This window comes from Eumetopias jubatus, unplaced genomic scaffold (assembly GCF_037043125.1).
Source record: "Eumetopias jubatus isolate StellerSeaLion01/CBP00866 unplaced genomic scaffold, mEumJub1_p1.0 scaffold_7, whole genome shotgun sequence".
NCBI classification, from domain to species: Eukaryota; Metazoa; Chordata; class Mammalia; order Carnivora; family Otariidae; genus Eumetopias; species Eumetopias jubatus.
Genome location: NW_028274813.1, coordinates 115,733,632 through 115,749,063, shown reverse-complemented (window position 1 = coordinate 115,749,063; position 15,432 = coordinate 115,733,632). Strand labels below are relative to the sequence as shown.

At 38.5% G+C, this 15,432-nt stretch overlaps 1 protein-coding gene across 3 annotated transcripts in view; it reads right to left on the bottom strand.

The window, feature by feature from the left end:
* The window catches only part of SCAPER (S-phase cyclin A associated protein in the ER), a 539,336-nt gene that overhangs the window by 130,833 nt on the left and 393,071 nt on the right, over positions 1–15,432 (bottom strand). For all 3 annotated transcript variants that reach the window (XM_028092672.2, XM_028092676.2, XM_028092674.2), the window contains exon 25: positions 8,117–8,240. In XM_028092672.2, coding sequence (XP_027948473.2) covers positions 8,117–8,240 — 124 coding nt within the window. The remainder of the gene's footprint in view (positions 1–8,116; positions 8,241–15,432) is intronic.

Sequence of the window (15,432 nt, the reverse complement as noted above, 5' to 3'; positions counted from 1 at the left end):
CATAATCTCCTCCAGTCCCATCCATGTTGATGTGAAAGTTGGGTACTCATCCTTTCTGATGGCTGAGTAATATTCCATTGTAGATATGGACCACATCTTCTTTATCCATTCATCTGTTGAAGGGCATCTCGGCTCTTTCCACAGTTTGGCTATTGTGGACATTGCTGCTATGAACACTGGGGCACATATGGCCCTTCTTTTCACTACATCTGTGTCTTTGGGGTAAATACCCAGTACTGCAATTGCTGGGTCATAGGGTAGCTCTATTTTTAATTTTCTGAGGCACCTCCACACTGTTTTCCAAAGTGGCTGTACCAACTTGCATTCCCACCAACAGTATAAGAGGGTTCCCCTTTCTCCACAACCTCTCCAACATTTGTTGTTTCTTGCCTTGTCAATTTTTGCCATTCTAACTGGTGTAAGGTGATATCTCAGTGTGGTTTTGATCTGAATTTCTCTGATGGCTAATGATGATGAACATTTTTTCATGGGTCTGTTAGCCATTTGTATGTCTTTTTGCAGAAGTGTCTGTTCATGTCTTCTGCCCATTTTTTGACTTGATTATTTGTTTTTTGGGTGTTGAGTTTGAGAAGTTCTTTATAGATCTTGGATACCAGCCCTTTATCTGTAGTGTCATTTGCAAATATCTTCTCCCATTCTGTGGGTTGCCTCTTTGTTTTGCTGTTTCCTTTGTTGTGCAGAAGCTTTTTATCTTGATGGAGTCCCCAAAGTTCATTTTTGCTTTTGTTTCACTAGCGTTTGGAGATGTATCTTGAAAGAAGTTGCTGTGGCCAATGTCAAAGAGGTTACTGCCTATGTTCTCCTCTAGGATTTTGATGGATTCCTGTCTCACATTGAGGTCTTTCAACCATTTTGAGTTTATCTTTGTGTATGGTGGTAGAGAATGGTTGAGTTTCATTCTTCTGCATGTGGCTGTCCAATTTTCCCAGCATCATTTACTGAAGAGACTTTTTTCCATTGCATATTTTTTCCTGCTTATTTGACCATAGAGTTGAGGGTCCATATCTGGGCCCTCTATTCTGTTCCATTGGTCTATATGTCTGTTTCTGTGCCAGTACCATGCTGTCTTGGTGATCACTGCTTTGTAATATAGTTTGAAATCAGGCAACATCAACATGATGCCCCCAGCTTTGTTTTTCTTTTTCAACATTTCCTTGGCAATTCGGGGTCTTTTCTGATTCCACACAATTTTAGGATTGTTTTTTCCAGCACTTTGAAAAATGTCATTGGCATTTTGATCAGGATGTCATTAAAGGTATAGATTGCTCTGGGTAGCATAGACATTTTAACAATGTTTACTCTCCCGATCCCTGAGCATGGCATGTTTTTCCATCTTTCTGTGTCTTCTTCAATTTCTTTCATGAGTGTTCTGTAGTTCCTAGAGCATAGATCCTTTACCTCTTTGGTTAGGTTTATTCCGAGGTATCGTATGGTTTTTGGTGCTATTGTAAATGGAATCGTTTCTCTAATTTCTCTTTCTACAGATGCATTGTTAGGGTATAAGAAAGGAACTGATTTCTGTGCATTGATTTTGTATCTTGCCACATTACTGAATTGCTGTATGAGTTCTAGTAATTTGGGGGTGGAGTCTTTTGGGTTTTCCACATAAAGTATCATGTCATCTGTAAAAAGAGAGAGTTTGACTTCTTCTTTGCCAATCTGAATGCCTTTTATTTCTTTTTGTTGTCCGATTGCTGTTGCTAGGACTTCTAGTACTATGTTGAACAATAGTGGTGAGAGCGGGCATTCTTGACGTGTTCCTGATCTTAAGGGAAAATATCAGCTTTTCCCCAATGAGGATGATATTTGCTGTGGGCTTTTTATAGATGGATTTTATGAACTTGAGGAATGTTCCCTCTATCCCTATACTCTGAAGAGTTTTAATCAGAAAAGGATGCTGTATTTTGTCAAATGCTTTTTCTGCATCAATTGAGAGGACCATATGGTTCTTCTCTCTCCTCTTATTAAGGTGTTCTATCACACTGATTGATTTGCGAATGTTGAACCCCCCTTGCATCCCGGGGATAAATCCCATTTGGTCGTGGTGGATGGTCCTTTTAATGTACTGTTGGATCCTATTAGCTAGGATTTTGTTGAGGATTTTGGAATCCATATTCATCAGGGATATCAGTCTGAAATTCTCCTTTTTGATGGGGGCTTTGCCTGGTTTGGGGATTAGGGAAATGCTGGCCTCATAGAATGAGTCTGTAAACTTTCCTTCTGTTTCTATTTTTTGAAACAGCTTCAGGAGAATGGGTATTATTTCTTCTTTGAACATTTGGTAGAATTCCCCAGGGAATCCATCAGGCCCTGGACTCTTGTTTTTTGGGAGGTTTTTGATCACTGCTTCAATCTTGTTCACTGAGCCCATCCCCCACCACAGGGCAGGGCAACTCTGCCCAAACACAGTTGCCTGAGCAACAGCATGGCAGGCCCCTCCCCCAGAAGACAGGCTGGGAAAACAAGAGGCCAGCAACCCTAGGTCCCTAGAAAACAGGTGCATCTTGCTTGGGTTGTGGTCAGTAATCTGGACTCTGTACATTCCCTCAACCCCCCCTCAATAGAATGACTAGGAGGAGGAATCCCCAAAATAGGAAAGACTCAGAGATTATGACTTATGCCACAGATTTACAAATGTCTCTGACTTTTTGCAAGTTGCTTATGTTTCTCTGTGTGGATTTCTTTGGGTTCATTATAGTTGGAGTCTGTGGGACTTCTTGAATCTGGATATTCATTTCCTTCCCCAGACTGGGAAATTTTTAGCTATTATTTCTTTAAATAAGCTTTCTGCCCCATTCTCTCTTCTTTTGGGAGTACCATAAAGTGTAGATTGGTCTATCTAATGGTACTGCATACATCCCTTAGGATTTCTTCATTTTTTTCATTCTTTTTCCTTTTTGTTCTTGTGACCTCATGATTTCAGATGACTTGTCTTTGAGTTCACTCATTCTTTCTTCTATTTGATCAAGCCTGCTCTTGAACTCCTGTACCTGATTTTTCAGTTCAATTACTGTATTCTTTTAGCTCTAAAAGTTGTTTTTAAAAAATACTTTATTTTATTTTGCTCATGCATCATGTTCTTGAGCTCATTGAACACCTTTATGATAACTGTTTTGAATTCTTTGTCAGTTAATTCATATACCTGTTTCTTTAAGATTGGTTTCTGGAGATTTATCTTGTTCCTTTGTATGGGCCGTGTTTCCCTGTTTCTCTGTGTGTCTTATGCCTTTGTGTTGGGATCTGCACATGTGAAAAAAAAGGCATTTCTTCTAGACTTTACATCCTGACTTTGTAAAAAGGAAGACAACAATCACCTTGGCTAGGAAATCTGGGGGCTTCTGAAACCTTTCTGTGGGTGATGTGACTTCTCTGGGCCTGTGTGTACAATTTCTCAATTAGAGAGTTTTTTTCGTTTCTTTTAGTTTCTTTTTCAGGACATCATAATCTCTTGCTCCCTCTGGTGTCTGTCTACAACACTGTAAGTTCTCTGGTCCTACAGCAGCAAGCTGCCCTCTCTGTTATCAGGGGCTGCTAGGAATCCAAAGTATGCCAGCTCTCTGTCAGTATCCTGAGCCAGGTGAGACCAGTACAAGACCCTTGGGCAGCCCTCCAAAAAGCCAGAATGCCAGACTCACACTCTACTCCTCTCTCTCTCCTAAAGGAAAACCCATGAACTGGGGTATTGTCTGCCAGTGATGAGCTGTGCTGCTTTGGGGGAGAGGGCGAACACAAGTAAAATGAAACAGTTCTTAGTCTTTTCAATGTGGCTATTCTTGGCTTTGAGATCACCTGGGGGTACTGCAACATCTTAACTGTCTTCTAGAATTCTCATAATGGTATTTGGTCCATATACTGTTAAGTTGGTGTCTCTGTAGGGGAATGAAGGCTGGGACTTCCTGTTCTGCCATCTTGCTCTTTTTGATGGTCTTTTTACTGCCTCCCAATGTGCATGTCTGGTCTCCTCAAGGAGACATTTTGAAGCTAGAGACTCACTGTTCTGTGCACTGGAAAGATTTAGGCACAGAAAAGATGCTTAACCATGCTTCTAGAATGACAGAAGTAATCTGCTTTCACATATTTAAAAACTCTCATGCTTCTTGGAAAATAATACATCTATGTGAGACTTCATCCTAGATCATGCCTATCTAAATGTACTGTTTTTACAGGGCTCCAGATAAATTCCCCAAGAGCTTGTCCCAAAAAATCCTACTTTGAATCTCTACTGCAAGCTATACTTTACAGTGCCACCTGTGCTAATTTATCTTTTGTAAAAATCATAACTCATAATTGTAGAATTTCTACTCTTCCTCTGGGCATACTGAAATCCAATTTCTTCCTAAAACCTCTCTGATGCTCCAAGTTAGAATTCATTCATTAAATATTTAAGGAGCACCTCTTATGTGCCAGGCACTCTTCTATGTTGCTTAGGCTCTGTAGCTCTATGTGACAGAACTTCTCACAGCTTTTCTTAGTATTTATGTGTGCAAGTTCTTCCTTTCTTAACCATGGGCTTCTAGAGTGTGTCCAATTTACTTCTGTAACCCTGGCATCTGTACAGTGCTTTGTACATAATTGATATGAAATACAAGAATGCTAAAACAAAGTCTAAGCAGCTAGACAAAAAAAAGGAATTCTTCATCTCAGTTTGCTAAAGAACCAAACAGGTTGAAGTGCCTCATTATTAAGTATCTTATAAATCTCACCAGATCTCAATTAATTAGCTTCTTTTATGCTTCCTTCTCATCCTCCTGTAAAATGTGTTGATGACTATTTTCTATCCATTACTTACAGGGTACTGCAAATTAGTGGTCCATATTTTGGTTACATGGTATCAAACCAGTTATCAAGAGAAATGGAAATATATTCAAATGATTTCAAGAAATGTAAAAATCGGGGTGCCTGGGTGGCTCAGTCATTAAGCATCTGCCTTTGGCTCAGGTCATGATCCCAGGGTCCTGGGATCGAGCCCCGCATTGGGCTCCCTGCTCGGCAGAGAGCCTGCTTCTCCCTCTCCCAGTCTCCCTGCTCGTGTTCCTTCTCTCGCTGTCTCTCTCTCTGTCAAAAATATAAAATCTTTTAAAAAAAAAAACAAATGTAAAAATCACCATCCCTAGTCATTTCTACCCTCTGTCTCCCCAAATTAGGAAACACAACCTCCTCTCCCAAGTGTCACCAACGGAGTCACAGCAGTATTAGAATTGACAGCTAGAGAATAAGGAGCCTAAAAGGAACTGTAAAAACCAGGAAGTGCCACGTATAAGGAAAGGAGGAATAAAATGTGTTTGGCAAACAAATGTGCCAGGATTACAGTTTTGAACTGAGCATAATAAACACAGAATGTGCTGAGATCCATTGGTTGGGAGATTAAAAGCTATTCTGAGTGTGAAGAAACCATGAGGTCACGAGCAAGGAAATATTACTTAAAGGAAACTCGGGCTTTCAAAGTAGAGGGAGAGGATCAAGCTACTTACAAGCTCTGGCACATGGTAGGCACTTAGTAAATGATAGCTATTATGAAGAGCTAAGGTCTAGCTCAAATGTCCCTCCTTTGTGACGCCCCAGGCTACAAACACCTTCCTCTGTAGTCTGTATAGGCTGCCATCACACTGTTTACTACATGCAATCTGTATATCCATTCCCACTCCTAAAATGGGATGGTGGGGATTATATATCATGCTTCTCTGGAAGTGGAAATAATAAGCACTTAATTATTTTTTAACAGTATTTTTTTAAAGATTTTATTTATTTGAGAGAGAGAACATGAAGCGAGAGAGAGTGTGCATGAGCGGGGGCTGGGGGGGAGGGCAGAGGGAGAAGCAGACTCCCCGCTGAGCAGGGAGCCTGATGCGGGGCTTGATCCTGGGACTCAGGATTATGACCTGAGCCAACAGCAGACACTTAACCGACTTAGCCACCCGGGCACCCCAGTAAGCACTTAATTATTAAGTGAGAGAATAATAAACTACATCATATGATATCTCTCAGTAAGAGTAAGTTTTGAACAGAAAATACTGAAGAGCTAGGATAGAAGATCCTGTCTGTAAATCTTACTCATCTCTTCACATTTCAAAGGCCGTCTTTTTTTTTACCTGTCCTTTTCAAAGTTATTAATGTCTCTTCTTCCATTACCAATATAGAATAAGTTTCACAGAATAAATTCTTCCAGATGAGGCAGCATGCAACATAGTGTTTTTTTTTAATTTTTCACATCTTATTTTATAATTTTAAACTAAGAGATATGTTTCAAAAATAGTAGAGTTCTCTTCACCTGGTACCCCCTACTGTTAACAAATTACAAAACCACACTATAATTATTGAAAGCAAGAAATTAACATTGAGTCAATAAAATTAACTATTTTGTAGACTCATATGAATTTCCCAGTTTTCCCACTAATGTCCTTTTCCTGGTGTAGGACACCACATTTCATTTACTTGTCAGTACCTCCTCCAATCTGTGGCAGTTCTCCACTCTTTGTCTTTCATGACATTGACACTTTTGAAAAGCAGCAGTTAGTTTTTGTGTGAAATGTCTCTCAATTTGGGTTTGAGAGACCTCAGTTTGACTCTCAGCTCTGTGACTTTCAATCTCTGTAGTCTTGGGCAAGCCAATTTCTCTGAGGCTTTCAAACTTTCAAGCTTTGTTGGTAAAATGGGATAATACTGACTTTGTGTTTTAAAAAATTAAATGAGGCAATATATGTTAAAATGTCTAGAATATGAGGCCATACAACAAATGCTAAGTCTTTTCTCCTTGTCCTTGCCTTTCAACTATTCTGAGTAGAATTTTGTGCTAAAATGTCTTACCCATATTTTAATGCCTTCTTTTATAGATAAAACCAAATCAAATTTAGCCCTCAAGTGATGACTCAGGGTCATGATGATAAATAACCACTGCTGTACCGTGTAAACAGTTCTAGGTCTGTGCCTTTGTTCTCCCTGTTGACCCCTCTCATCATCCGTATGCCTGCCTGGAAGGGCCTCATCATTCCCTTTCTGATTCTCAGCTTGAGATGTTGGGGATCCACTTCTTCTCTCATATATTCATCAATGATATACTAAATCTACTAAGTGTCAGGCACTGTGTTAGGATCCTGGAGAGGGTGATAAGTTATCTCCTATCCTTGTTGATTTTATGGCTAATGGGGAAACAGACAAGTAAGTAGTTAATTCAACGTGATCAATTCTATGAATGATTTAATGCCTAGGAACACATAAAAAAAATTCCTAACCTGGACTTGGGGAGAGTCAGGTTAGGGAAGGTTTCATGATGAAGATGCCATTATGTTTCAGTTAAGGTCTGCAGAATGTACAGAAATTAACCAGATGGAGAGAGGGAGGAAAGAGAGCAAAAGGCATGTAGTTTAGAAACAGGTATTAGAACTATGTGCTGAGCAAAAGTAAATCGGTTCTGAAAAATAAATCTCCTGTGTTGTAAACTTGCAGCTTGAGAGAGATTTTGTGCCAATACCTCAGGGGCTCAGAAACTTCACCAGGAAACTTCTGGCCCCAGGGTTGTGTTCTGGAGGCTGCAGTTGACAGACCTAAACCTTTGGATATTATACTGAGCTTACCTCTTTCAACATCTGTGAATTGAAGTAAAATTTAAGGCTACAATTGGCTGCTTGTTCCTATTTCAAAAGTATAACAGGTTTGTCCCTTTTTGACAGAAGAGTTTCTTGCTTCAAAAAAATAGGTATCAAGGACCATCAAAAAGTCCTTTATGAACTACCCTTCTGAGTTGGCAAGAGAGGTTTTGAGGCTTTCAAGCTTTCTTCCCTTCTATAGCACTCATTCCTGTGGGCCCAGAGGTTTGGCTTGGAGTCCAACTGAATCCGAAGCCCCAGTCTAACCATGTAAATCTGTGAACTTGGCAAGTGTTACAAGTATATTATCTGTTAAATACTGGAATTTAGGAGAATCTAATATAAGATTGTCAAATTAAGAAGTTTCTTTGCTAGTTCCTAATTCACTCTCCCCCATCATCTTCACTTTTTTTCATCTGGAGGGTAAATAAGCTGAATTCTTTTAGTTTTCTCCACAGGGAATATTTCCCAAACCTTAACTGCTTCTAACTCAAAGCAGTAATATTACATACCGTCAACTGGTGTATCAGGAGGTCCATTAAGAAGGTAATCTTGTTACTAAACAGAACATCGGTGCAATTTTCTGAGCAGTTATTGCAGGTGAGGTTGTAAACGTTGATTGTATTGCAGAGAGACCTAATAGGAGAGAAACACCATTTGTAAAACTTGAGCAGCTCTTCTCTACACAATTTAAAATACATAAAATGAATGGTACAAAAGCAACAGGTATAGGATGGAAATCACTCTGAAAAAAAAAAAAGCCAAGTATTAGGTACAAGGCCCATCAGCTAGATATAAAAGCTTATAATTTTTTATCCAAAGGCAGGTGTTTGTTAGCATCTAATACTTGCCTCTTACTAATTTCTTAGTTACATAGCAGATAATGGAAATGTATTTAATAGTCTATCTGATAATGTCTTTTTTAATTTAAATTTTACTTAGTTAACATACAGTGCAATATTGGTTTCTGGAGTAGAATTCAGTGATTCATCACTTACATACAACACTTAGTGCTCATCAAACAAGTACCCTCTTTTTAAAAAAATTTTTAAAAAGATTTTATTTATTTATTTGAGAGAGACAGAGATAGTGACCGAGATAGCGAGACAGTGCACGAGTGGAGAGGAGAGGGAGAAGCAGGCTCCCCACTGAGCAGGGAGCCTGACTCGGGTTGATCCCAGGACCCTGAGATCATGACCTGAGTCGAAGGCAGACGCTTGACTGAGCCACCCAGGCGCCCCAACTATATATATTTTTTAAGATATATTTATTTGAGAGAGAGACAAAGAGAGTGCACCAGCCAGGTGCTGCCCTATAAAATAATTTTTAAAATAATTGTAATAAATTTGGAAAAGACAAGGACAAAGAAATAGTAGAAAACTATCAAGGAATTGTGGTAAGACTGTTGAATCACAGACCTGTACCTCTGAAACAAATAATACATTATATGTTAAAAAAGAAAAAGAAGAAGATAGCAGGAAGGGAAAAATGAAGGGGGGGAAATTGGAGGGGGAGACGAACCATGAGAGACTATGGACTCTGAGAAACAAACTGAGGGTTCTAGAGGGGAGGGAGGTGGGGGATGCGTTAGCCTGGTGATGGGTATTAAAGAGGGCACGTTCTGCGTGGAACACTGGGTGTTATGCACAAACAATGAATCATGGAACATTACATCAAAAACTAATGATGTAATGTATGGTGACTAACATAACATAATAAAAAAAACTATCAAGAAATAATTTGGTATTTGTACTTCTGGTCTTTACTCCCCCTATTCTTATAAATGTACATTTATTTAACAAATACATAATGAATATTTCTCCATGACATTTAATATTCTGTAATAATGGTCTTTAGTTTTTGTTTTTTTTTTTAAAGCAGCAGAATGCTTTCTTACTCAGAAGATTAAAAACTTACAAAATCTTGGGGTGCCTGGCTGGCTCAGTGACAGGAGCATGAGACTCTTGATCTCAGGGTCACGAATTTGAGCCCCACATTGGATGTAGAGATTACTTAAATAAAAGTAAGCTAAAAAAATAAAAAAGCTTACAAAATCTTAGATGCTTAAAGCACAGAACTGATAAAACCAGAGTTGCTCTGACTGAAGCAGAAGTGGGGAACCCAGGGGCCTAATCTGTTCCCTCCTCTCAAAAAGCTTTGAAGCATTCTCCAGAGACCTGAGGGTGTGTTCCCATGAAGTGCAGTAAAAACTACCGAGCTTTGATGTAATTACAATTTACCTTTGTAACTTTTTGACTATGAATGACAACCATAGTACAACATGCACAAAAAGGGTATACGATAAAAAGCATCTCCCTCTTTATGTCCCTCAGCCATCCAATTTCCCACCTTAGAAATCACCATGGTTGGGGCACCTGGGTGGCTCAGCCATTAAGCATCTGCCTTCGGCTCAGGTCATGATCCCGGGGTCCTGGGATCGAGCCCCACATCAGGCTCCCTGCTCCGCAGGAAGCCTGCATCTCCCTCTCCCACTCCCCCTGCTTGTGTTCCCTCCCTCGCTGTGTCTCTGTCAAATGAATAAATAAAATCTTAAAAAAAAATAAAGAAATCACCATGGTTACTAGCTTATATATCCTTCCAGCCATAATTTATGCATGCTGAAGAGGCTTTTTGCCCCATACAAATATTATCATACAAAATTTGGAGGTTGAACTGAGTTGAAGCCATCTTCCTGTGGCTCTTCAGTTCTGGTTGCTATTAAACAAGATTTGGAAAGATAAGACTTTCCTGGAGCAGCATTCCAGGTTCCATTTTCCAGCTTCTGGGTGTCAAGAACCAGTGGGATTGTGCTACTTTGATTTCCTAATCTCTGATCTGTACCCATTCTGTGGTTTCCTGGGTGTGAGAGACAGTTGTGTATGGCATTAAGTTATTTCCTTCCCAACTTGTGTTGGCCTCAGAGGGAGCAGTGCCCCCAGTGGCTATGTTTGATATTGTTCTGGAGTCAACCCAGAGGTCTACACTCGCTTCCAACAATTTTGTAAGCATCTACTATTTTAAATTTCTTTTCTGACTAAAATACTTATACGAGAAATACTGCACTATTTTAAAAGGATGAATAGTGTTATACTAAGGATATGACATTTTCCCCCAACCAATCCCTTCCTATTTTTGTGTTCAACTTTCAATGTTACAAATAATGCTGTTATAATAGTCTTTTAGTTACAAGCCACAGGAAGAAAGCTCTGGATGACTTAAACAGAAAGGAAATTAATTGATAGGTTATTGGGTATATTGTAAGACTTAGAAAACACAGTCACAGAAGTTACATGACCAGGACCAATACCCAAATCACACAACACTAAATAGATCTGATGAAAAAACCAGTGGGCACCATATGCCACAGCCTGAACTTACACTGTGACTTTGGATGCCAGATGCAACTGTCTCCAATTGTCAAAAGAACAGAGTTTGGGATCTCCTTACTTCTTTATCAGCTTCAGAGTGGAAGGCTGGAACAGGTATACTGGATTGTGAAGGTTAGGTCTCATGCCTATATCCTAGACACAATGAAAACTGGGAAGCAATTCTCAAGTTCTATAGTAGGAGGGCCACCTTATATGCTTGGGAACTCAGCAGACATAGGATGTGCTCAATGGCACAACTCGTGCTCATAACAGCTGTACCAAAAATATCATTCTGGTTCCTTGGGATAAATTTCCAGGAATGATAATTTGGGTAAAAGGATATGAACATTTTTAAGATTTTTTTTTTAAAGATTGTTTTTATTTATTTGACAGATAGAGAGCACAAGCAGGGAACATAGCAGGCAGAGGGAGAGGGAGAAGCAGATCCCTCGCTGGGCAGGGAGCCTGATGTGGGGCTCGATCCCAGGACCCTGAGATCACGACCTGAGCTGAAGGCAGATGCTTAACTGACTGAGCCACCAAGGCACCCTCATTTTAAGATTTTTGATAGACAACTGACAATCCAAATTGCCCTCCAGAAAAAAAATAGTTTAAACTGACTTATATTCCCAGAAAAAGAGTTTCTCCATGCTTTTATCAAAACTAGATAATCTCATTAAAAAAATCTTTACCAATTTGACAGCTAAAAATAGTATTTTTAAGGATTGCATTTCTTTTATTACTAGTGTGATTTAAGACTTTTACATGTGCCTATTGGCCATGTGTATTTATATTTTCTTGAGTTATCACTGTGTACCTTTTACCCATTTTTCTATTGGGGGAGGTTTTTCTTTTTCTTACTGATTTATAAGGCTCTTCACCAATAATAAAGATGTTAACCTTTGATCACTGTATGTTGAAAATAAATATTCCAATTGTTGTTTATCTAAACTTAATTTTATCATAAAGAATGATTTCATTTTTATTGGTTAAAATCTGTCAAACTTTCCTTTAGTGCATCTGAGATTTGTGTCAGACTTAGAAGGACTTCCTACTTCAAGATTTTAAAAATATTCTTTTAAATTTTCTCTTGGTACTTCCATAAATTTCACATTTAAATCCGTGATATAAAATTGATTGTGGGATAAGGTATAAGGGAGGGATTTATTGGATTTTTTTCAAAATGAAGCTGCCATCCATACTCATCTTTTTGTTAATTATTCTTGTCCTCTAAACATTTTTTATTGGAGGATTTTATCTTTTTCTTAATGATTTAGAAGGGTTCTCTCATAAATATAGCAAAGGGTTAATACATGTTGTTAATATTTTTTCCAGTTTATCCACTGCCTTTCATTTTGCTCGTTATTTTTACAGTATGTTTTTATGTATTGAAGTGAACAATTTTATGTAGTCTAACAATTTTTTTCTTTGTGGTTTTATTTTTTCTTCCCTTCCTTTGATCCTTTAAAAAGTTCTTCCTCATTATGAGATGGGGTAGCTACACATTTGTATCCAGCCCTTTGTATTTATTTTTTCTTGAATTATCACTATGTGTAGTAATTTTAGGGTTTTATAATTCACTATCAAATCATTTGGAATTTATTTTGGCATGTGGTGGGAGCCAGAAGCCTAAATTTACCATTCCCCCTCCTTTAATAAGTTAGTGAAAAATTCACCTTTTCTCTACTGGCTTGAAATGGTATCTTTATCATAAGTAAATACAGGATATATTCCCTGGTTTCCTACTCTAATTAATAATTTTGTCAAGCATTGTGCCATATTACATGGTTTTGTGTACTGTAGCTTTAGAGTAGGATTAATATATAAAATTGTAGATCCCTAAAGACTCAAAAAAAATAAGGGTATTACATTTAGAATGACATATGGAACCTTACAGCTTTATAATTGTCCCCTACTTTTCCCTTTGGTTTCGATCTGTAATTTTTATAACCTTGATTTTTAATTTCTATTTTTCTGTTTTATTCAATAGACACAACCTGTCTACAATTGTTTGTAGAATATCATAAAGCATCAATAAACATACCCATAAAAAACAAGGTATAAGATTTTGTCCTAATGCTCTCTGTACTTTAAAGAAAACGCATTTACTGGTAAAGTGTGGAATGTGCATCTATAGCATCTTTTGCTCACAAAACTCCCCCAAGAAACTTCTACAAAGAAACTACTTTCTGATGAGAGAAAAGGGGGGGGGGACCAAAAATCTCAGGGTCAGGAAAAACTTGTCCACTCAGTAAAACTTGTTTGAAAGACAACCTTTATTTGAAAAGCACCTGTCTTAGAAAGATCACTGCTTTGAACCCAGCCTGGGTGGTCTGCTCAAGGAGCTTTCTCTGTAATTTAAAACTCAAATGACTAGAAGCACTTTTTAACATCAAACAGAAAGCCCCAGATTTTAAAAGTATCTTCTGAAAAGACATTAAAATCTTACTGTCCATTCTGTCAAAAGTATACTGTGGCTGGGCTGAAATAAGGGCTTTGTGTCCCAAATGATCATGGCTATGTGAATGAATCTTATGTCAGTGAGTCTTCTCACTGAAAATGTTGCCTCTGAAAAACAGAGGACAGAAAAGGAATCACAAGACTGGGTATTTTGGCAATAAGTACAGTAACAAATTTACATACAAAAAGGACAACAGTAAAAAACAAGTGTAGTACAACTCAGACATTAAGATTAGTACTTACACATTATGAAATAAAGAGAAAAGGCCCAGGTGGTTTTAGCCTAAGAGGATTTGATATTATAACTTAGGAAGTACATAGTTTACTTTATATCCTTGTGCAGTTTGCAGTAGTTAAGACTTTTCAGAAAATACTGTTCACCAAAATCCACCGTCTTACACCTGTGTCAAGACAGCAGACATTTAAAAACAACTGTCATGGGCAGTTTTTAAAACCAGAGCCCCAATACATATTATAACTTACCAAATTCCTTTGGTTTGCATTAAGCATTTCATAAACGATATACAGTTACATACATAGGAGAAAGTGAATGACTCTATGTTCCTGCAGAGCAAACATCTGTGCCAAGTAGGCACAGCAAGTACCAGAGTCCCATCAACAGAGCTGCAAAGAGAAACTTGGAATTTCCATCAATTACTCTTTCAACCTGATGTGGATAAGTGTGGGAATGTGACAGATCCTCACAAAACACAGAGGATGGTTAGCAAATGACATAGAATTTGCCTGATGCAGGGCTCGATCTCATGACCCTGAGATCACGACCTAAGCCGAAACCAAGTGTCTGACGCTTAACTGACTGCGCCACCCAGGCGCCCCTAAAATAATTTCCTTCGATAGTATTAAAAAGACTTATCTGAAACTAGGGAGATCTGACTGCAGTTAGAATTCTAATGCCTTAACTGGACTCACCAAGTGAGTGGCTGCCCACAGAATGAAGCCTGTGATCTAGGCTTGGCCTTGCATGAGTGGCCCACCTGAGAACTGCACGTGCCAATTCTTGAGGCTGAAAACTGAGATTCCTGTCGAACCACTGAGAACTCTATTCCATTACACAATTACTTGAAGTTACTTTTGGATAAGGTCCTTTTTTTTTTAAGATATTTATTTATTTATTTATTTATTTGAGAGAGAGAGTGCAAGAGCGAGCACAAACGGGGAGGAGAGGGAGAAGCAGGCTCCCCATAGAGTAGGGAACCTGATGTGGGGCTGGATCCCAGGACCTCCGGAGTCATGACCCAAGCAGAAAGCAGATGTTTAACTGACCCAGGCGCCCCTCTTCTGGATAAGGTCATTGCCTGATTGCTCCTCTTTGGAGCCATCACAGTGTGCAGTACCAAGTTGGCTGAGCATAGAGATGTCTAATGAAGGGACAACGGTCTTGTTTCAAGCAGAATATATAAGAATATATAACTATGGAATATATTAACATTAATTACCTGCACTTTCCACTATTCTATTTTTAAAACAGTCCTTAGAATGAGAAGTAGGAACCATGCCACCTACTTATAGATAAAATATCTTATGAATGCATAGTGATATTTCAGATTCAAATTCAGGATTAAGGGATCTTTTTTCCCCTTTAAATACTTCTATATAATAGCTCTCTCTCTTTTTTTTGACACTGAGAATCTTGGCCTTCAAAGGCATCAAGGATGACAGAATTAGAATATCTGTTAAGACTCACTTGCTTTATGCTACAACACACAACAGTTTCAGAAAAACAATTAATAGTACCACCACTAATTATAATTACTAAAAACAATTAAAACATATTTTGGCATATGCCATAAACATTCCTCACCTCCAATGAGGTTGTATTAGCTACACTATCAGATTATCAGCTACACTATAGTCATTTCCTAACATACTCTCCCTCAATTTTTTTTCTTTCAGTAGTATTTACTGCCACAACCCACTCTGCCTGACCCAGTGATGGGCATGAGGGGAAATGGTCAAAGTCAGTCTCTACCCTGGAGGGA